We start from the raw sequence: 20,741 nt of genomic DNA on the forward strand, positions 1-20,741 counted from the left end.
GAGAGGATTGTGTTCTTGAGTTTTTCACAGAGAGGGAAAAATCTTCAACTGAAGTTGGGTTTCAAACGGGTCAGATTTCAACCCGGTTCTACATGCACCCTCTTTTAAAACTCACCGTTGGATGAAATCCAACGGCTCTTACATACCCCTCAAAAAAACCCCTTATAACTTTCCACTCACTATAGAAGCACTTTCGACGAAGAGTGCCACATGACCTTAGGTTTCGGTGGTAGTTGGATCTTTGATTGTGGTTGGGCTGTGAACTCCTCGATGGATTTGGAGTTTTAGGCTTGTCGTATCTAGATAGATAAGTTGGGTGGGTTGAACAAATATCGGGTTTGGACAACAGTTGTTGATGGATTTGGAGTTTTAGGCTTGTGGTATCTAGATCGATAAGTTGGGTGGGTTGAACAAATATCGGGTTTGGACAACAGTTGTTGGTTGGTTGAGGGAGGTTGGAGTTATGGTAAGAGAGAGAGAAGTATAGCACCAAATCTGGTATATGAAAAGCTAAGACCATATCTCCTTTTTTTGGTTTGAATTTTGAGTATTATGATGATGATGAATATGGTTTTGTTGACATCAAGGATGAAAATATCGGTCGATATATCCCCTTTTTTTTTGTGTCGATACAGATACAGGAGGTAAGCCTATTTCTTTCCCCTTATCGGCAATATATCCCCGATAACCCCCGATATCCTCAATATTTACCGATATTTTTCGATACCAAACAAATAACCCAGAAATTTGTCTTCAGTTTGTTATGTTTGAATAATGTTGTCTTTGTTGTGTTAAGTCTAATTGTATTTATTTTCAAGATTTTCATTGCGCATTATATACACGTATATTTCATCATATGCATATCTTATACTTATTATATTTTAAATTTTATTTGTTCAATACATTCATTGATAATGTGCTTAATATCTATGAAAGTTCCACTTCAAAATTCCTTGTATTTAAGACAATATATGTCTTTTTTGTTGATTTTCACTGATACCTAAAACGACATTGATATATTCTCGAAAATATCCGTAAATTGAAGGCTCAATAGTATATGTATTTCCAATATTTTCATTCTTAGTTGACATTCAGATCTACCCTCTCGATTTCATCTCCCATTCCCCATCCCCCTCTTTGTTTTTTCACCCACCCCCCTTTCCAGCCCAGCAACCCACAACCACCGGACCCCTCCCTTCCTCTCCCCTGATTTCTTCTCCCCGCCCCAAAACTTGCAGAACCCAAAGGAGAGGGAGAGTGTAGAGGAGGAAGAGAGAGAAAGAGAAAGATGATGGGTTTTATTGCAATTTGATGTATTGTGGTTACACTCTTAAGACATGTTAGTTCCCTATCTTTTCAATTTACCTCGGTCTTTTAAATTTATTCTGATGTAGTGCCATAATTAGGTTTTCGTTAGATCTCTTTGTTAGTTCTTATGTGACTAGAGTCTCATATTTTTTAATTTTAAATTGATTAAAATATAAATAAAAATATTTTTAAAAACAAATCTCTCTCTCTCTCTCTCTCCGAGATTTCTTCATCCCCATGACCACCACCTACAAGCTCCAACCCCATACCCATCCCACAGCCACCCTCCACCCCAACCCCAACCACAGCCCCACGAACCTAAACCCAGCCCTGATTTCTTCACTTCCCAGATTCATTCCCCCTCCCCGGAGCCGATTTCTTCCCCTTCCTTCCTCACGATCCCGATTCTTCCACCCCGCCCCCCAAAAAGATTTCCTCATGAATCCTACTCCTCTTGGTTTTTCTGTAAATAACTTGAGTTGAGTTTATGAAGATGGCTTCTAAGCTGGGTCTGTTGGGTTGACAGGGCTGTTAATGGTGCATGGGGACTTTTGAATGAAAAGGAGGTTCTTTTGTTGAAGGTCTGAGGACTTTTTGGGCTGATTTTTGTCCATGGATTTTCAGAAGAAACTGAGAAAAATGCAAAGAGTACCAAGAAACAAACGGAAATGAGGTGCCAAGAGAGAGAGATATATTTTTAATTTTTAATTTTCGGTTTTTTAATATGTTATTCATATTCAAATTTTAAAAAAAGAAAACACATGTAGGGCCCATAGTGCCACGTAGGCAATTAAGAGAGAAACCTGATGGAAATCTAAGGCCCCGTTTGGTTTATGGGAAATGAGGCTTGGAAATGGGAATTCAATTCTTTCCATGTTTGGTAAGTCAGGACATGGAAAATTTCTTAGGAAAATAGAGGAAAGTGAAGCCTCTTCTTAACTTGGGTTTGTTTTCTCTTATCATAGGAAAGTTTGGGAAAATGAGCCAACATTCAATGCACAATTTTATGACTATTTTGTCCCTATGAACAATTTATAATTACAACGTATCATTAAATGCATTCTTTTTTTATTTGATTTAATATGGGTATAATTGAAAAATTTTAAAAACTTTGTTTTCCATTCCTACTCAAAACAAACATGGGAAAGGAAACAAAGTGAAATATCCAGTTACTTTCTCAACATTACCAAACATGGAAAATGAATCTTTCATTCCCATTCATTGGAAAATGACATGAGAAATAATTTCCCCTCAAATCCATTCAAGTGAATCAAGCAGGTCCTAACAATGAAACCACATTGTAACAAATTTAAAAGACCAGAGTATGTTATTGTAAAAATTGAAAAAATAAGGACTAACATGTCTTAAGAGTGTAACTATAAGATACTAAACAATAATTAACCCTTATTTTTATAAATTTATTTTCTTATTTAGTAGTTGGGTTTTTAATATTTTATTCAAAATTTAATCAATTTAAAATTTAAAAAAGCGAAGTTGTAACAAATTAAAAAGACCGGAGTATGTTATTGTAAAAATTAAGAATGTAAGGATTAACATGTCTTAAAGATGTAACCACAGGGTACAAAAACCGCAAGTAACCTTGAGATAAAACATCTCCGTATAGGAAATGACACTATGAGTATTATTATGCCTATTGTTAACCCCATCCAATGTGTATGAACAAATAAATATGAGGGGCCAAGAATAATGGATTACAGCCGCAGGCAAAATCAGACGGGTTCCGCATAGAGCTACCATGTAAGAAAATTAAGAACCTGCAATCGAAATCCCCTCTAACTTCAAAACTCTGCAAAATCTCTAATCTAAGCCTGTAATGTAATGTACATCAGCGCTTGGGTAATGATCGGGAAGAACCCCTCGAAACTGAGAAACTGAAACACCTCATCTCAACAGCCAAACCTGTTTCTCTCACTCCCTCAACTTTTCTCTTCTACAAAAATTTCATTTCTCAACGCTTGTTCACACAGGAAGCTGGATTTCAACGAGGCCTGGGTCATTGTGATTCGGAAAACAATTGTGTTTCAATTGGAAAATTATCCAAGCCAGGAGGAGATAACGGTGGAATTGCCGAGGGGTGAGATGCATCGTCTGTGAATCCCAAGACCCTTCTGGCAGTTGCTTGAGAATCTATTATTTTACCAATCTTTCTTGAAGTAATTGCTCCTGATGTGGATTCCCTAGAGGAGTTGCTACTTTCCACAGATGACAGGAACTGATCTTTTGATAAAGTTGTTTGTGCAGCTGATGCAATTACGGAGCTGAAAACACCCGATTCCCTCAAACCTTGTACGATGACCTGCACCAGAAAGAAATCAATAGGCTTGAGGATTATATGCTCACAACTATAATACCGGCATACAAAATTAGTTACCATATTATTTAAACCAAGAAAGAAAAACAAAGCAGGCTATGGAACTAACCATCGGTGCAAAAATTCGAGTCAAGATGCCCTTCCTCAAAAGTTTTAAGTTGAGCGCTTTGTCAGTCCACACAATGCGTTCCCGGTACCTAAATCAACAGAAGGGAATTCTACATTAGAAAGCTTAACACATTTCAATTTGCGACCTGTTTAAACCTGATTATCAAGGAGTTTTGGCCATTTCTTGTTTGAAGAAATACTTTTCTTTGTAGGAGGCTAAATGACAACTGTTACTAATAAAAAACTAGAAAACCCACAATGAAATGATTCATGTCACTTAGTGCCTAAATGTTTCCGCACTGTCACATGACAAGTGATGCCACACAAGCTCTATTAAGATCTAGTATAGTGAAATCTTTTGGTAATTTTCATAAACTATTACCAGCTAAGCATTTCCTCCTCTGTTGCAGTTGAAGCAATTATGAATGCCTGTCGAAGATAAAGGGGAAAGAAGTGTAAGCAAGCAGGGACAACTGCACTAACACATACAGAAATTGACACTGAAAAACCTATATACAGAAAAGAACAGTTCCGGGACATCTCCAACAAATCTTCAAAATATACCACAAAATTAATGATCCTAACAAATTTACAAACATGACAAACATATATCAAGACTAAAATAGCTGGTATTATGTCAAGGGAACAAATCAGAATAAAACATAAGGAGCCTAAGAAAATAAGACTGACATGAAGGGGGGTTAAAAGTAAAATACAAATGATGACACAGGGATAAGAACTCACAGCTCTATCAAATTCCAACATGAAGCATCTCTTAACGTCCTCCTTGGTAGGTTTGCAACCACACCGATCACGTCTAGAGGTCAAATCTGAAAATTTCGGATATGTATAATGCAGAACAGCAGCCTCATCCAATTTGATCTCACTATAAAACATTACAAGGATAAAGAAGTAAGTGTTTATATAAACTTGCCATATTTGACCATAATTTAGAAACCTTAACATTTTGTAGATAAACAGAACACCAGTAATCAACTACACGAGGAAAGAGCTATTATATTAAAAGAAAGGACATTGTCCTTTAAATTGAGAAAAGGTTGCAATGACTAGTCAATTATAAAAAGATGGACAGAACTATTATATAGGTACATGTTTAGAAAGTTGATAAAAAAAATTTAGATAGAATGGCCATACTTTGGTGTCTTCATATAATTGTGCCATCTGTGTGCACCGTTAGGGCGGAGGTGATCTTGAATTCGAGCAGCTGATTTCCCATTTCCATATGTTAGAAAATAGTTTGGATTACCCCGGGTTGCTTCTTTATAATTTCCAAAATATACATCCTTTGGAAGATGGTCATAGTTCTTTTTGAACATTGACACCTACAACACCATAAACAATAAACGATATTAGTGGATGGAAATTTTTTGTGTTGTTTTAATAAAGGCAAGAAATGTAATGATTTTAATAGCATACAAAATAAACTTAGCAGCTTCCCGGGTTGTGCATTTGGCAAATTTTTTATTTGTGTTCTTTCATTTTTGAGAAATCATGCTGCTCCAAAATTACCAAAAATAATCTATGACCAAACACAAATCAATTTTTTTCAGGGCATGAAAAATATATATATATATATATATATATAAATTTTAAAGGAGAGAAGAAAAAAAGCCATGGAGACCATGTTCCTGACCTTCACAAACTATCAGTTCTACCTGGTATTACAAAACTTAGACAGAAAGCATTGGAAGAAATTATACCTCACTGAAAGGGTCCTTGATATCATCTTGCTCTACACTACTTTCCTGAGAAAACAGAAGCATATGTGAGCATAACTGAAACTTTTTTCTCACATTAATATTAGTGATAAATTTGAAATGCAATGAGTGGGGGTAATTTCTTGACATCAATATAAATGCATCATTATTCTTCTTAATAAGACAAAATAAATGCATCATTATTTTTTAATACGACAATATAAATGCCTCATTATTAACAAGACTAAAATCCACATTCAATGACGCAGTCTAGCTTAGCAGGCATGGGCCTAGCCAAGTTGGCTAGAGCAGATGTGCTCCCCACTTTGCACCCAAGTTCGAATCCCCCTTCCCGTAGTTTACGTTAGATTAAAGTAGATTATAATTATGCAATCTAGCTAATACTATAGAATTAGCATTCCTCTAGAGAACTAAGATAAAATACTGTACTGAAGATTCTTCTAAATCATTTTTTTTTCTTTCTGGCTTGGCTATCCCACTTAGCCGAGCCATTTCCTTTTATGCTACCGGAGTTTAAATAATGGAAGACAGCCACTCTTCACTGTATATTCTATGGCCTCACATGGTATCTAATGCATGAAAAGAATCTATCTCAACAATCACTTACATAATTTGGAAAGACAACCATATCAACATTTCTAGGCACATCGGACAACAATCGTCTCAAAGAGTACTCCTGAGTGCCTGCTGGATATATTAACTCATCGGTATCAAGATGGATGATCCAATCCATGCCAGCCTCCTACAATGGCAGAAGAAACTATTACAAACTTTATCCAGATGACCAAAGAAGCAATTGTGATGAATTATGCAATGCAAGATAAATTACATACCCTTGCCATGACAATAGCCATCTCCATGTTAAGGGACTGCTTCACAAACAACTCATAATTACACGGTTTATAGAAGAAGCTTGACAGCCATGTCTCGTTCCAAATCCGACTGAGCACCGCACATATAAATTTAGAGACAAAACAAAAAGTATGAATAACCTATCAGATCAATAGTAGTAAGAAAAATGATAGAACAACAAAACTGTCTTTGTCCATTACAAATATTCAACAAATGAAGAATCTCAATTAGTATTTTTCCATGTTAAAGGTCTGCCTACACCTGGGATTGAATTGCACTTCAACAAGGAAGAAGGGAATATCGATCATCTGTTCCTCAATTGCCCAAATGCAGTTTCATTGTAGAATAAGTTCTTTGCTGTGGCAAGGTTGAATTGGGTGATTCCGGGTTCTTGTGTTCAGTTATTTGTTGAGAAAAATTGTGCCCCCAGTAAAGGATAAAAGGAAAAATTCTTGTGGAAGTCCTATATGTTGCCTATTTTTTGGGTGGTTTGGTTAGAATGAAATGCCAGAATTTTGAATAAAAACTGGTTGTGGAAAAGAATGTTTCTGGCCTCTGTTGGCTTCAATCTCTACTGCATTTACAGATATGTTGGTGATTCGTTGTGTAATTGAGTGTATCCAAAGGGCAGGACAGCTTCTATTTTTGTCTTGTTTTGCAGGTGGCCTTCTTGCCCACTGCTGGACAGCGTTCTTTTATGCTCATGACTTTATTTAACAATATCTCATGACTTTATTTAACAAGGTCTCTATCTCTTTTTATTTTCTCCTTTAACAACATTCATCTCCTTCAAGTTAACACTCTCGAACTTAAATGTATTTTGCACATTTAAAATCTACAACATTCAAAGGTTCTCCAATCATAACTCCTTTAGTTTTTCATCAGATAATTGGGGAAAGGATCCATTCAATACATTTGGCACACTAACATCGAAAGTAAACTTCTTTATCTCACACTTACCCATTTAAGAGGCGAGTTGGAGAAAATAAAATAACCTATTTAAAATGAAAGGGTACCAACCTTTTAGCCTGCTGCTCCTCCAATTCCCTTGTCCTGTATATAACCTTCACTCCCTGTAATACGAATTTTGTGTCCCATAAGAACTTGGATAGCCAGAACTAGAAGGGCATTAAACTTGTATATACATAATTTGATTTTGAAAAGTTGTTCACTAGCAAAAATTTTAAGTGAAGCATGCGACTTGAACTCACCGGAATGCTTTCAAAGACTTTAGATACATTAGGGGATGCAGCCTTGCCTTCCACAAAAAGGAAAAAGGTTGAAACTCCAATAACCTTATGATAAAAGATCCATGGCAACGTTTGCTCTAAACCAGCGGAAGTGCTTGTTTGAATGCATATCTGACATGTAAAAGATTACAGACGGTTCATAAGATGTTCAGAAGATGTCACATGCATTATTAATCAGAATGACTTTAAAAATGCTAAAGAAACCTAAAAAGTAATCTACAATAGAACAATTATCTAATGATGCCCCATGAATGATCCCCAGTTCATATCACAATCACCACTAATCAAGCTCAACAAGAGACCTATATAAGCACAACCCAGATACCAGATCCCAAGATCCAAACATAATCAACCCCCAAAGACTAGAAGAAACTCAAATCAAATCCCAAAAACCATCAATCCAACTCTATCGACCACAAATCACAGCCACAAAAACTCAATAAAATTGAACACAATAGAAAGCACACTGACCTTGGGCCTCAGATCGGACATGTAATCGAACTTCCAGTCCTTATAGTAGGGGAAGGAGGGCGAGTGGCTCCGACCCAGAAGATCGACGCAGTCGGAACCCGAAGAATGTGAAGCCTGGACTGGGGGCCCACCCAAGTCGACCATCCCAGGGAACTCTTGATGATCAGGTGCCCATCGGGTAATGGGGTCATTGAGACCGCCACGCCATTGGAGAACGAAGGCGAAGCCGGCGAGAGTTAGAGGGAGGACGGTGAGGAGCAAGAGAAGGCGAGAAGCGAAGGTCTGAAAGGAAGAAGATGATGCAGACGACGACGACGATGACGAGGAAGAAGAAGAAGAAGCCGAGGTGGGTCTGGAAGAAGAGTAGATACCCGCCATGAGAGGTTGATGACAGACAAAGAGAATGAAGACAGTGGTCGTTGCATATATAGAGAGAGTTTTGAATTGTAACCGAAGGAAATGGGAGTTGGAAACCTGAAGGAGAGAGAGACTGCGAGAGACGTTTTGTCGTTGGTGGTGTTATTGCCGTCCTCAGATTTTTCCCCCTGTTTTTTCCCTTACATGAAGAAAGTTTCCTTTTTTTCTTTTTTTTCAATCAGTATGATTCATGAATTTCGAACTTTACATGAAGAAAGTTTCCTTTTTTATTTTTATTTTAATCAGTATGATTCATGAATTTCGAAAGGAAACTGTTTGTTAAGGAGATACTGCTTACCTTATATACAAGACTAATTCATTAAAAACATAAAAAGAAAAACTTATGCATATATGTGACATGCGATTAACATGTGAATGTAAGAATTCCTACTTACATTATAAGGACGAAAGTATTTTTCATTTCGAAATTGCAAGACTCATTTAAGAAACTATTATTTGACAAAAGATATCTGTATAAATAGTTAATAAAAAAACGAAAATATTAGCAATTTTTCATTATTCTGCTCATGTTAAGCAATTTTTAAAGGATTCAGACTACAAAGGTTAGAACGAATTTATTCTTAGTATGCTAATTGTTTAAATGTCTTGTACATATATAATTTATCTTTACAAATTAAATTGCTATTTTTGTATGTCGTATTGTTAAGTTATAAAGTCACATCAGAATCTAGCAAGGTTATAATGTTACATTAGTGATAATAATGCACTATCGACTAACTCACCTCATCATATATCTCAATCAAATAGTTGAACCTAAAGAGTTTGATGCTCCCATTCAACCTTATTAATCAACTTATAAAGCTCACGTTAGTAATGTGTGTGAATACCTTATTAATCAAAACTAAACATGATTGCTAATTTTCACCTCTTGCTCATCTTATCTTCCCGCCACTATTATTTGCCTAAAATACTATTATAATAAAACTTAAATCAAAATACCCTGTCGACTGGAACCCCCCATGCTCGCCAGTCACAGTGTGAATGCCACCTTATTCCAATTCATATTTGGCCATTTGGGATTTTCAATCTTTCAGGGTGTGCAAGCTTGATACTACCGAAATCCTGCTTTAAGAAAACAAATCATCTTTCCAGCATAAGATCAAATTTCCAACCATTAATAATTAAAAGGTATTTTAGGAATAATGGTGGGTGGAAAGATATGATTATGTTTTTTCAAATTTACATGGTGGGTGGAAAGATAAGGTGGATGGGGTAATAGAATAGAGGATTGGAAATAGCAGCACTTTTTTTTTTTAAGGTATAGGTTAGTCAAAGAATTAATTAGAATTGTTTATTTATACAAGCGATATTGGGGAAAGGGGGATTCAAATACAGGATCTGTGATGTAGAGGTAACTACTTATAATCACTTGAGCTACAAGCCCTTGCAATAATTGGAAATATTAATGGAGAAAATAATTGTGTATTTTTCACTCATGTTGGAGGTCCATCTTCATGACATAAAACTCATGAAAGATGTATGGAGAATTTGATGAACCAATCACAATATGTTGATGATCAAACCCTCCATACACTGGCGGAACCACACTAAGGGCTACATCCACTATAGCTCAGTGAGGGTTTTGAGCGGAAAAAAAATCAAACATATATATTTAACTTGTTTAAAATATTAGCCCAATATATATTAACTTATTAAAGTCCAAAAAAATCCAATTCTTTATGAATTTAGTTGCAGGCAACCAAGAAAAATACACATTAAAATAAGTACTTTCAACATGTGGGAACATATATTTCATCAGCCAAGAAGACGACACGAGGAAAAGAAGAATATCACCTAGGTCATTAATTGAGCCCATTTATTTGGTCAATTAATTGAGACCAAAAAGAAGGATATTATCTTAAATACGGGATATTGTCTTTATTTGGGAATATAATCACCAATTAAAGATAATATCACAAATTTGGGATATTATCTTACTTTGGAGATATTATCATCAATTAGGGATTCAATTCCAATCGAAATCCCTAATTGGCTCAATCTCTCCATTTAAGGGAAATAATATATTACTTCCAAATATGAATTATTATTTGAAAAACCCTAGATGGCTAGAGACTTATAAATACATAGCCATGTTCAACACAAGAGGTAATTCTAAACCTAGTTCTAAAAATCCTACGCAATCACCTTCTCTCTCTCTCTCTCTCTCTCTCTCTCTCTCTCTCTCTCTCTCTCTCTCTCTCACCGCCCTTCTCTCCCACTCACTTCACACAGCTAAATGCCACCACACACGGCTTCGGCCACTCAGCTCTCCTCATGAGAGAAAACTCCTTCCAATTTACCTATTGCCGCATCTTTTCTCAAAGATCCAATTGAACTAACTTTAGCATATATCGCGAATATTCTCTCGTGAGAAATTTGCACAAATATTTTGGGGCTTTCATTGAAAGCGCGAGTAATACTCAACGCGTGCTCTTAAATCGAAGACTCTGTTTCCTTCTTTTCATCGCTCAACCGAAGCCATTCGTAACAATCATGGTTCGAAACAAGTGAACGAGGAGTAAGACCACCACGACAACTCAATCCACGATAGATCCAAGCTTCCATGATGCCGCAGTCGAGGCCGTTGCCTGGCACCACGGTTGCTACTATAACCCCAGATGTCGCTGCCGTTCCACCACTCGATCTCGCGACCAAGAGCAGGAACCAAACAAGCGTCACCGAAAAACTCTTAGCAGCCGCAAGGCTTTGTTGCGGGAACCATTGTGCCTCTACATGACCCAGTGACCAGGGCCACCTTGCTGCACACACATCTCCACGGCAGAACATCGCCCTACCTCACAATTCCTTGGTCGGGATTAGCTTGCAGCAGACCAGGCGGCCGAATCTAGCCATCATCCATATGGCTTCATGGCCGGATTTGAGGCGCACCATCTTGATGCCATTGTCGACGCAAGTCAAGGTTCGATTTTGGAGCAAGTACAACCATTCCATCATTTGCCTTCACGCTCAGCATACGCTCTCGTGTACACCTCCAACGAAACCCTAGCCTGTGTGCGATTGGGCTCCACACAATTCTCTCATCTTGATCCACGAAGTCAAGTAAACCTTAGTCTTAGAATTGACCAGCTAACTCAAAGAGTAGACAACCAAAACAACTTGGTTGGGCATCTCCTCAACTAATCTTGGACCATAAGGAGAAGAGAGAATGATGGATGAACGTACCCCCAGGCAATTCGAGAGGTCCCATGTAGGTTCAACATGAGCAAGGAGAAAGACAAGAGCATGCTGCTCAGCATGTCAACATTTCACAAGCATCCGCGAGCCTCGCTCAAAGTAGATCGAGTCTCCGATAAAGATTAAGTCTGAGGGTCAACGTGCACGAGAGGTTGGGCTCACGATTCAATGTTCATGCCCGCAGAGAAACGTTCACGTGAGACTAGGCCCCCAAGAAGATCAACCTCACGATCAACCCTATGAAGTACGGGAAGAAAGACGTCCACCTGCTCGGTCCCAATGAGCCAACTCACGAAGACAAGCTCAGTATACCAACACGCCTCACAGGCAAGACAGTATAGGAGATTTGCTCCTTAAAGACAACGAAAAGGTAAACCAATGGTGCCCGAATCATGGAGGACATTGACGTGAACCGCAGGCCATGCGAGTAGAAGATATCGAGAAGCTCGTGAATAACCGACTTCGAGACTTAAAGATCAAAGGAGATTTCGAAGATGCTCTGCTCAAGGAGGTAGACCAATTGAACTCCATACCATTCACCACCGAGATTAAGCAGGCGGCTCCACCAAAAAGATTCTCAACGCCTTCTTTCACACTTCAAAGGGGATTTCGACCCTGAGAGCCATATGAAGCACTTCAAAAGTATTATGATTATCTACAAGGCCAAAGATGCCCTGATGTGCAAGGTGTTTGCAATGACCTTATGAGGAGCAATCCAGGATTGGTTCCATACCCTGTCATCCAAGTCGATTAGCAGCTTCAAGGCGCTAGCTTTCATCTTCACTAAGGAGTCCACTTCCTACCAGAAGATCAAGGAACAAGTCTATGTTCAACATGCGTGAGAAGCAAGACGAGTCCTTCCGAGACTACATCAAGAGATTCAAGACAGAAAAGGAAAACATTATGGGATGTGATGACCGAATCACATCCTCTGCCTTTAAGAATGATCTACCAGCTGAGCACGGCCTATATCACCAGCTAACTATCGCTCCTAGCTAAACTCTGGGATGACAATTAAATCGCCACAAAGAAGTCTACTAAGCAAGCCGACCCATCACCTAAGGAGGCAGGTCAGATAGGTGATAAGCCCAGTAGTAAGAACTATGGAGGAAAGCCCAAGACATCATCCCAATGTGGCGTATCAGCAGATGAAAGCTATACAAAGTTCACTATTCTTATACATCAAATCTTGACCCAAGTGAAGGATAAGCCCTGGCTGAGAAGACCACTACCTTTGAAGGGACATCCCAACAAAACAAGTACCAACAAGTACTATGCCTTCCATGGAACTCATGGGCAGACCATGGATTGGCATGATCAACACCGTTACATCCACCAAGCACTAGAAAATCCATTATCCAATCCCTATGGGCGATGTCAGCCAGATCAACAGCAATCAAGAATTGGTGAGAAAGTGCTCAGCTCAAGGGCTGAAGAAAAGCAAGCAAGTGTAGTTCGTCCTTATAAATCAAGCAAATCTTAAGGGAGTAGAACAAGCAGCGAAGGAAGCTAATCCCGCTCCTACAGTCAAGCAGACTAGAAGGGAAATAGAATAGTCATTCCCCAATAGCAATTATAGAGTTAGGACCAAGATGAGGAAATCCGCGCGGAGGTCACCCCCGAAGAAGGATGAAAACCCAAAGAAGATGTCAAAATAGTACCCCTTGATCCTGATAAGCCGAGAGAAAAGCATGGATCGGCTCGCGCCTAAGCCTAGAAGAGAATGCGGAGCTTTCAGCTTTCCTCCAAAACAAAGATTTGTTCGCATTGTCACTATATGACATGTCATGGATCAATTCACAGATCATTTGTCAGTGCCTTCATGTCAACTCGGCACCAAGATCGCAGTAATGCACGCAACTTCACCCGAGCGAAGTTGCCATCATCGAAATCAATACTGATAAGCTCCTAGCTGCCGGTTTCATTGAAGAAGTCTCCTACTTAGAGTGAGTGGCCAATGTAATTCTAATGGCAAAGAAAGACCAAGGTAAGTAGAGAGTGTGCACAGACTATATCGACCTTAACAAGGTGTGTTCGAAAGACAACTTTCCCATGCCAAGAATTGATTAACTCGTAGATTCAACTTCCGGCGATCAACTGCTAAGCTTCATAGATGCTTACTCCGGCTACAATCAAATCATGATGCTTGAAAACGATAAAGCAAAGACTTCTTTCATAATTGAAAGAGGCGCATACTGTTACAAAGTCATGCCCTTTGGGTTGAAGAACGCCAGAGCAACATACCAAAGGCACGTGAACAAGATTTTGAGGGAGCATATGGGCAAGACTATGGAGGTCTACGTAGACAAAATGCTAGTCAAAGCTCCCCAATAGCAGATCACATCAAGAATCTTGCCAAAGCATTCAACCTGCTCCAAAAATACCACATGAAGTTGAACCTGAGCAAGTGCACAATTGGCGTCTCATCCGGCCAATTTTTAGATTACTTAGTCACCCAAAGAGGCATCAAAGCACATCTGAATCAAATCAAGGCATCCTTAACATGAAGTCATCTGCCATAATGAAGGAGATACAAAGTCTAACGGGTAGAGCAGCCACTCTCAATCGATTCCTTTCAAGATCCACCGACAAGTGCAGGTCGTTCTTCCAAGCCTTGAAGAACGGACAGAGAGACAAGTAGGATGAAAAGTGCTAATTTGCTTTCAAAAACTTGAAAACCTACATCACTTCACCTCTCTTACTCTCAAAACCAGTTCCATGTGAAGATATGTTCATCTACATGGCGGTGTCCAACTCAGCAATCAACTTAGCTCTCATCTGAGAAAAGATGGGGGCACAACATCCTGTATTCTACACATCAAAAGTTGTCCTCGATGCAAAGACTCGTTATCCAAAAATGGATAGGCTTATCTTGTCACTTGTAGTTTCTGCAAGAAAGTTAAGACCCTACTACCAAGCTCACCAAATCATTGTCGTGACATAATTTCCTTTGAGATCAATACTTCATACTCATGACACTTCTCAACGACTCAAGAAGTGAGTTATTGAATTAAATCGATACGACCTCCTTTACTGGCCAAAGACTGCTATAAAAGCCTAGGAATTAGTAAATTTCATTACAAAGTTCACTCTATCAGCCAAAGAAAAGAATATGGTTAGTTTGAGAGCAGACGAGACCTTCTCCATGGTCTGACATGCCCAAAGACATGTGGCAGTTATGTGTAGATAGAGCGTCAAATCACAAGAGAGCTAGAGCAGGAGTCATTATAATCACCTAGGATAGAACATTGTTGGAGCAAGCCATCACACTGGGCTTTCCAGCCTTCAAAAACGAAGCAGAGTAAAAGGCATTGCTCGTTGGCCTGCTCACGACAAATGAGGTGTCTATCAAGAGGTTAGCTATTTACTCAAATTCCCAACTGATCACGAATCAAGCGTCAAAGGAGTACATGGCAAAACACCCAAGGATGATCTAGTACCTAGACAAAGTCCAAGAGCTTTTGAAGACATTCCCTACCTTCACTACCCAACAAATTCCCCGCGCAGAAAACACACATGCAAATACGCTGGCAAGTCAAGGATCAGCGCTAGATATCTAGTTCTAACATTCAATTCCAGTAGAGCACCTTGATCAGCAAAGCATCAAAGAAGCCATCATCAACTACTTGGTAAACGAAAATTTATCGAGGGAAAAGTACGAAGCGAAAAAAATCAAGCAGAAAGTTGCAAGATACTACATGAAAGACAACAAGCTTGTTCGAAGGTCATATTCCGGCCTTCATCTCACCTGCATCAAGTATTCGCAAACTCTCAAAGTGCTATGCAAAATCCATGACAGCGAGTGCAGCAACCATTTTAGGGGCAGATCACTCACTTAAAAAGCTCTAAGTATAGGATACTTTTGGCCTACCATGAGACACGACTCCACGAAGTACGTCAAAAGATGCGATTGATGCCAACAATACAAGCCGGTTCCTAGCATGCCTGCTGAAATGTACCATCTGTAGAATAGCTCGTGACCATCATCCAATGGGTCATTGACTTAGTGGGGTCCATGTCACTAGCACCTGCCAAGAAAGACATCATTCTTGGTTGGACACCTACAAAGTTTTATCGATGCAGGTACATGCAATTCTCCTGGTCGGACACCTATATAATAAACACAGGTACATGCAAACATCTAAAGGCAACCGGGGAAAAGAAAACTAGCTAACCACATGTGTAAACAAACCAAGCAGGTGGATGGGGAAATTCGGGGCGAACTCATGTATACTAAATAAAGATACATACAAACATCCAAAGGCAACTAGGGAAAGAGGAACTCGCCAACCACCTGTGTAGACAAATCAGGCAGGTGACTGGGAAAATCTTGGTTGAACAACTCTATACCAAACACAGTGCAGGCAAACATCCGAAGGCAATGGGACAGAAACTTGGTCATGTGTAGACAACGAGGGCAAGTTGTTGAGGAAATCTTGGTTGGAAAACTGTGTACTAAACACAAGTACAAGTAAACATCTATGTAGAAAAATCAGACAGGTGGCTAGGGAAATCTTGAACAGACACATGTATACTAAACACAGGTATATGCAAACATTTGAAGGTAATCGGTGAAGAGGGAAACTAGCCAACTACCTGTGTAGACAAATTAGGTAGGTGGCTGGGGGAATCTTGGCCAGGCACTTGTATACTAAAGACAGGTACATGCAAATCATTCATGGCCGAACTCCTACAAAATATTCTCGATGCAAGTACATGCAATTCTACTAGCCGGACACATGTATACTAAACACAAGTACATGCAAACATCTAAATGCAATCAGGAAAATATGAAATTGGTCAACCACTTGGGTAGACAAATCGGGCAGGTGGTTGCAGAAATCCTGGGCAGACGCCTGTATACTAAACACATGTACATGCACACATCTTAAGGCAACCAGGGAAGGGGAAATTAGCCAACCACTTGTGTAGAAAAATAAAGCAGGTGGTTGGGGAAATCATGGTTGGACACCTGTGTACTAAACACAGGTACAAACAAACATTTTAAATCATATCCTACATTTTAACCCTAAACTACTAATGTGGTACACCATAAATGACAGGAACCGCCCCAAATCCCCCATTCGAATCCGTGATTTAACGAACCGTGTACATGCACGACACCTAGTAGGTGTCGTGCCCAAATTACTAAAATATCCTTGCTCTAATTCTAAAACAACCTTATAATTTGATTTCTACCGAAAAACTAGCAGAGTCTCCCCTGAAATTTGCTCTAAACCCAAAATTTACACCTGTAAAGAAAACACAATTAAATCTCCCAACCATTCAGCAAGCACAATATATAAACCACACCAATTAACAAAAGTTTCAATGGGCATCAAGACCCCTTACAATGCATAAATCACTCATCAAACTGAATCAAGTCTCAAACTCCAAGAACAACATAAATAAGTTATCAAGATCCATTCTGACAAAATTGAACATACTACTTGTTTAAATGATAATTTTCATTAAATAAGAGAAGATGGCTGCACACATGGAAATTCCTATAAAATAAGATAACACCAATATTCCAGCTATGGAGCATGTGTTCAAATGGAATTACATTTTTTTGCCTACAGGATATTTCAGTTAAAGTGTTTGTGTCAAACACTGAAGCCAAGGAGTGATTATTCATTTAATCTCAAACTCCTCAAAATTAAAGGCCTATAAAAGAACCATGAAGAGAATAGCCACGAAAAAGAAAAAGAAGGCAGAGATGAGAACAACCACATGAAAGAAAAGGAGGAGAAAGGAGAACAGCCGCAGGAATGAAAAATTAGCAAGCACACTTTAGAAAAAGGGAAGAGCCATTTCAAGGTAAAAATATTAGTTTCATGGCACAATTTTTTGGTTTTTTGCTCAAGACTTCAAGTTTCATTCAACTCAATGGTTCCTGGCTATGATGATTTCTATCATCATAAAAAGGGCCAGGAATCTCTCAAAGGGACAGCTCTGCTCAAGTATTTCCGAGGATACGATCTGCACCCAGTTCGTTTAATCAATCAACAGAGATTCTTGGTTATGATGATTTTAATCATCATAAACAAAGTTAAGAATCTCTCCAAGGCTTGGCTCCGCTAAAATAATTCCATCAATGTTTTCACTCCACCACCAACAGGGAAGATTGTCTTCCATGATGATTTCAATCATCATATTTCCAACAGCAACTCCGGTTAAATGCTTCCAAATGCAGGGATGTCTCCAATCATGGAGAGTTAGCTTTGACTAAAAGAATAGGTAAAGAAAAAGCTTTCAATATGGAAGAAGGCAAAGCAAGTACTCAACCTAGATTTGTCTTTATGAAGCAAGAAGACAAACTGCTCCTGAAGCTCTCAATGTGGCATACAGCAGAGCACTTCCTTAATCTGTACATGCAAAAGAGAAGACAAAAAGTCAGAGACATGGAGATGAACAAAAGAAAAAAGAAGAAAAGGAAAATGAAGATTATGAGTGTGGGTTACCACGTGAAACCTCAGGAGGGGAAGAAACAATCTGTTTCTTCTTTTCATGATGCAACAGGCAGCCTGTGAAGGTGTATGAACTAGTATGGAACAACAACAAAATATCGAATGCTCTCGTTTTAATTGCTAGGGCTCTCAAGTTGTGTTGCACGTATACCCTTTTTAAAAGAAATTCTTGTGGTCTAGTCCTATTCGGAAAAGGGCCTTCTCTTCTTGTGCTTCTTGTCTACAAATCCAACAAGGAACAATATGGCCTATCCACACTTCACTGGGAGAAGGATTTTTATCCTTGGGTGTCTTGATCAAAGTTAAAGCCATTTACTCTTGGCACCAAGCCGAAAAGAACCAGCTGGATAAGGCATACAAATATCATTTTTTTTTTTGTGATAACAATGATCCACCAGCAAGAAAAAGGCTAGTTCCCTTTGCTGACTTATGGCAGTCAAGAAATGCTACTCGTCATATGGAGTGGAGGCAAGGTTCAAGTCAACCAACTGGTTCAAACCACTGATGTTGCTATAGCAATTAAAACAAAGGGGTGGCTCATATGATTCCCAAGCCTTTATGGCCTCCAAGACAAGAATTGAAGCTGAAGACAAATATTTTTTTTTTTAAAAAAAAACAAAGATTTCTTCGTGGTGGAAAAATCTGCCACATAAAGGCATGAAGACAATATTATTGTACATGGAGCTTGAGGCTCCAGAAGACAATATTCCTTGTGGTGAAACAAATCACCCACCACGTGAGGCTCCAGTAGGGAAGAAACAATATGGCTTCTTCTTTGATACCAAAGTGAAGTTTCTCACGACCCAATGGTCTAATGTCAAAATGGATATCAAGACACAATGGTTTCATCTCATATCTCAAGACCCGACATCTCAAAAACTCGCATCTCAAGATTCAGTGGTATTAAATGGGCTCATTCCATTATCTCTAGCCCAACGGACTTATCGATTAAAAAATCAAGTTGGTGAACAATTGGTGCAAAGTCTCAAGTCCACAAATTATGGAATAATGGGCTTAAAGTCTAATGCCCATTAATTCCCAAATCAACAAATTGAAGCCCAAGTGGTACAAAAGCACATCAAAGGCCCAAGTGGTACAAAACCACACAAATTAAATCAAATTTCTGGAACTACGTCGGTTTGATCCCATCAAGGTTACGTAGGCAGTCTAACATCCCAATAGAGGCAACTGCAACCAAATTTAAATCCCTGGTATATCTTAACCAAATTTTGCCAAAACACTTGAAAATGGTACTTAAGTGACGAGGGGTAAATTTAAAAGATATTCAACCAAGAACGCAGCAAACTTCACACACTCTAGACCTTGACCAAATACTCTTATGACTAGTCAACTATCAGATATGAATTATACCAAACAATAGCATACACAGAGCATACCAAGATGTACCTGCAAGCCTAGAGAATTACTAGTGACAACCTAGACACTCAGAAGGACCCATCAATCTAGGCATCCCCTGTGCTAGCAACAACTATGGTGAAAGTGTGTGAAGACAGCATAATCAAGCAAACACCAAACAGTAGAAAAAGATGACTAGTCAACCGCACAAACCCAGATGACTAGTCAACTATCAAGAACACAAACTCAGAAAATTTACAGAGATGGAAACCAGAAACTGTTCACCCAGAAACCCACCATTGGGAAAAACTGGGGGTCATCAACCGACCAGGCAATCCACTAAGTAGAAAAAGATTCTTACAAAGGAACACAAGCAAGCTCAAGAAAAACCTAGATCTATTTAGGAAGATGAGCTATACCTCCTTTGTGCAATCTTCTTCTCCAACTTAGCAAAGCTTGAAGCTTAGTTCTTCATGGCAATGACAGCTCCTTCTCCAACTCATTCATCCCATGGCACCAACTTGCAAGCTCTAACTCAGACAGAAATGAAATTTGGATTCATGGAGAAAATGACCAATTTCTTCAAGAAACCATACTCTTGAAGAAATCAATCTTGAATCTGACCTAGATATATATGATAGAGTGTTTGATCTAGCAAGATGAAGTTTTCATATTTCAAATGCAGTTTTCAAAAAGAAACAATTTGGAAAACTCAAAAATGAAAAATATGAAGGTTACTCTTGAGGAAGAAGAAGCGAAAGTTTGCTATGAAACTTTCCAAAACTTGTCCCCCAAAGTGACGGCTGCAAAATGAGGAATGTCGCTGTTTTTACACCAAAATTCCTAGGTTAGAATCGTACAAGGCAGCAGAGAATTTCGTAGACTATGACAAAAACAGTGGGTAGGATCCAGCTGGAAACAGTGACCTGGAAAACCTTATTAACGCAGAAGTTGACTAGTCATACGGAGAAAGGATGACTAGTCATAATCTTCAGGAATAGGTTAATGCAATGTAATGCAATGCAAAACTTACCTTTGTCAAATTGCTTGAGCCTCCATAGGATAGTTGTTAGTTAAGAACACCTATAGAAGCTATTCTTAATCTAAACTTGAGCTTGATAAAAACAATAAAATCCTATTACAAAATTGTCAAGGGAAGCCAAAAGAAAAACTCAAAATGCATACATTAACAACACTTACCCATTAATTCCCAAATTCCGAT

At 38.8% G+C, this 20,741-nt stretch overlaps 1 protein-coding gene across 1 annotated transcript; it reads right to left on the reverse strand.

Moving 5' to 3' along the window:
• Positions 1–2,908: 2,908 nt before the first annotated feature.
• Positions 2,909–8,691, reverse strand: LOC103339256 (glycosyltransferase-like At2g41451). The gene is made up of 11 exons (XM_008242531.2): positions 8,061–8,691; positions 7,551–7,700; positions 7,360–7,412; positions 6,321–6,429; positions 6,095–6,229; positions 5,470–5,514; positions 4,904–5,091; positions 4,493–4,634; positions 4,131–4,177; positions 3,750–3,837; positions 2,909–3,625 (listed from the first exon to the last, which is right to left on the reverse strand). The coding sequence occupies exons 1-11, from the start codon at positions 8,436–8,438 to the stop codon at positions 3,323–3,325; spliced, it is 1,638 nt and encodes a 545-aa protein (XP_008240753.1). The 5' UTR covers positions 8,439–8,691; the 3' UTR covers positions 2,909–3,322.
• Between the last annotated feature and the right edge of the window lie 12,050 nt (positions 8,692–20,741).

Source organism: Prunus mume, linkage group LG8 (genome assembly GCF_029339155.1).
Source record: "Prunus mume cultivar Tortuosa linkage group LG8, ASM2933915v1, whole genome shotgun sequence".
NCBI lineage: Eukaryota > Viridiplantae > Streptophyta > Magnoliopsida > Rosales > Rosaceae > Prunus > Prunus mume.

What these genes read in the sequence shown, in the direction of transcription:
- LOC103339256 (XM_008242531.2), bottom strand. Translation starts at nt 8,438, where the DNA reads ATGGCGGGTATCTACTCTTCTTCCAGACCCACCTCGGCTTCTTCTTCT. An exon ending in TGTCCGATCTGAGGCCCAAG is followed by an intron (nt 7,701 to 8,060) that starts GTCAGTGTGCTT and finishes TTTACATGTCAG; the next exon opens with ATATGCATTCAAACAAGCAC. An exon ending in TGGCTATTGTCATGGCAAGG is followed by an intron (nt 6,230 to 6,320) that starts GTATGTAATTTA and finishes CTGCCATTGTAG; the next exon opens with GAGGCTGGCATGGATTGGAT.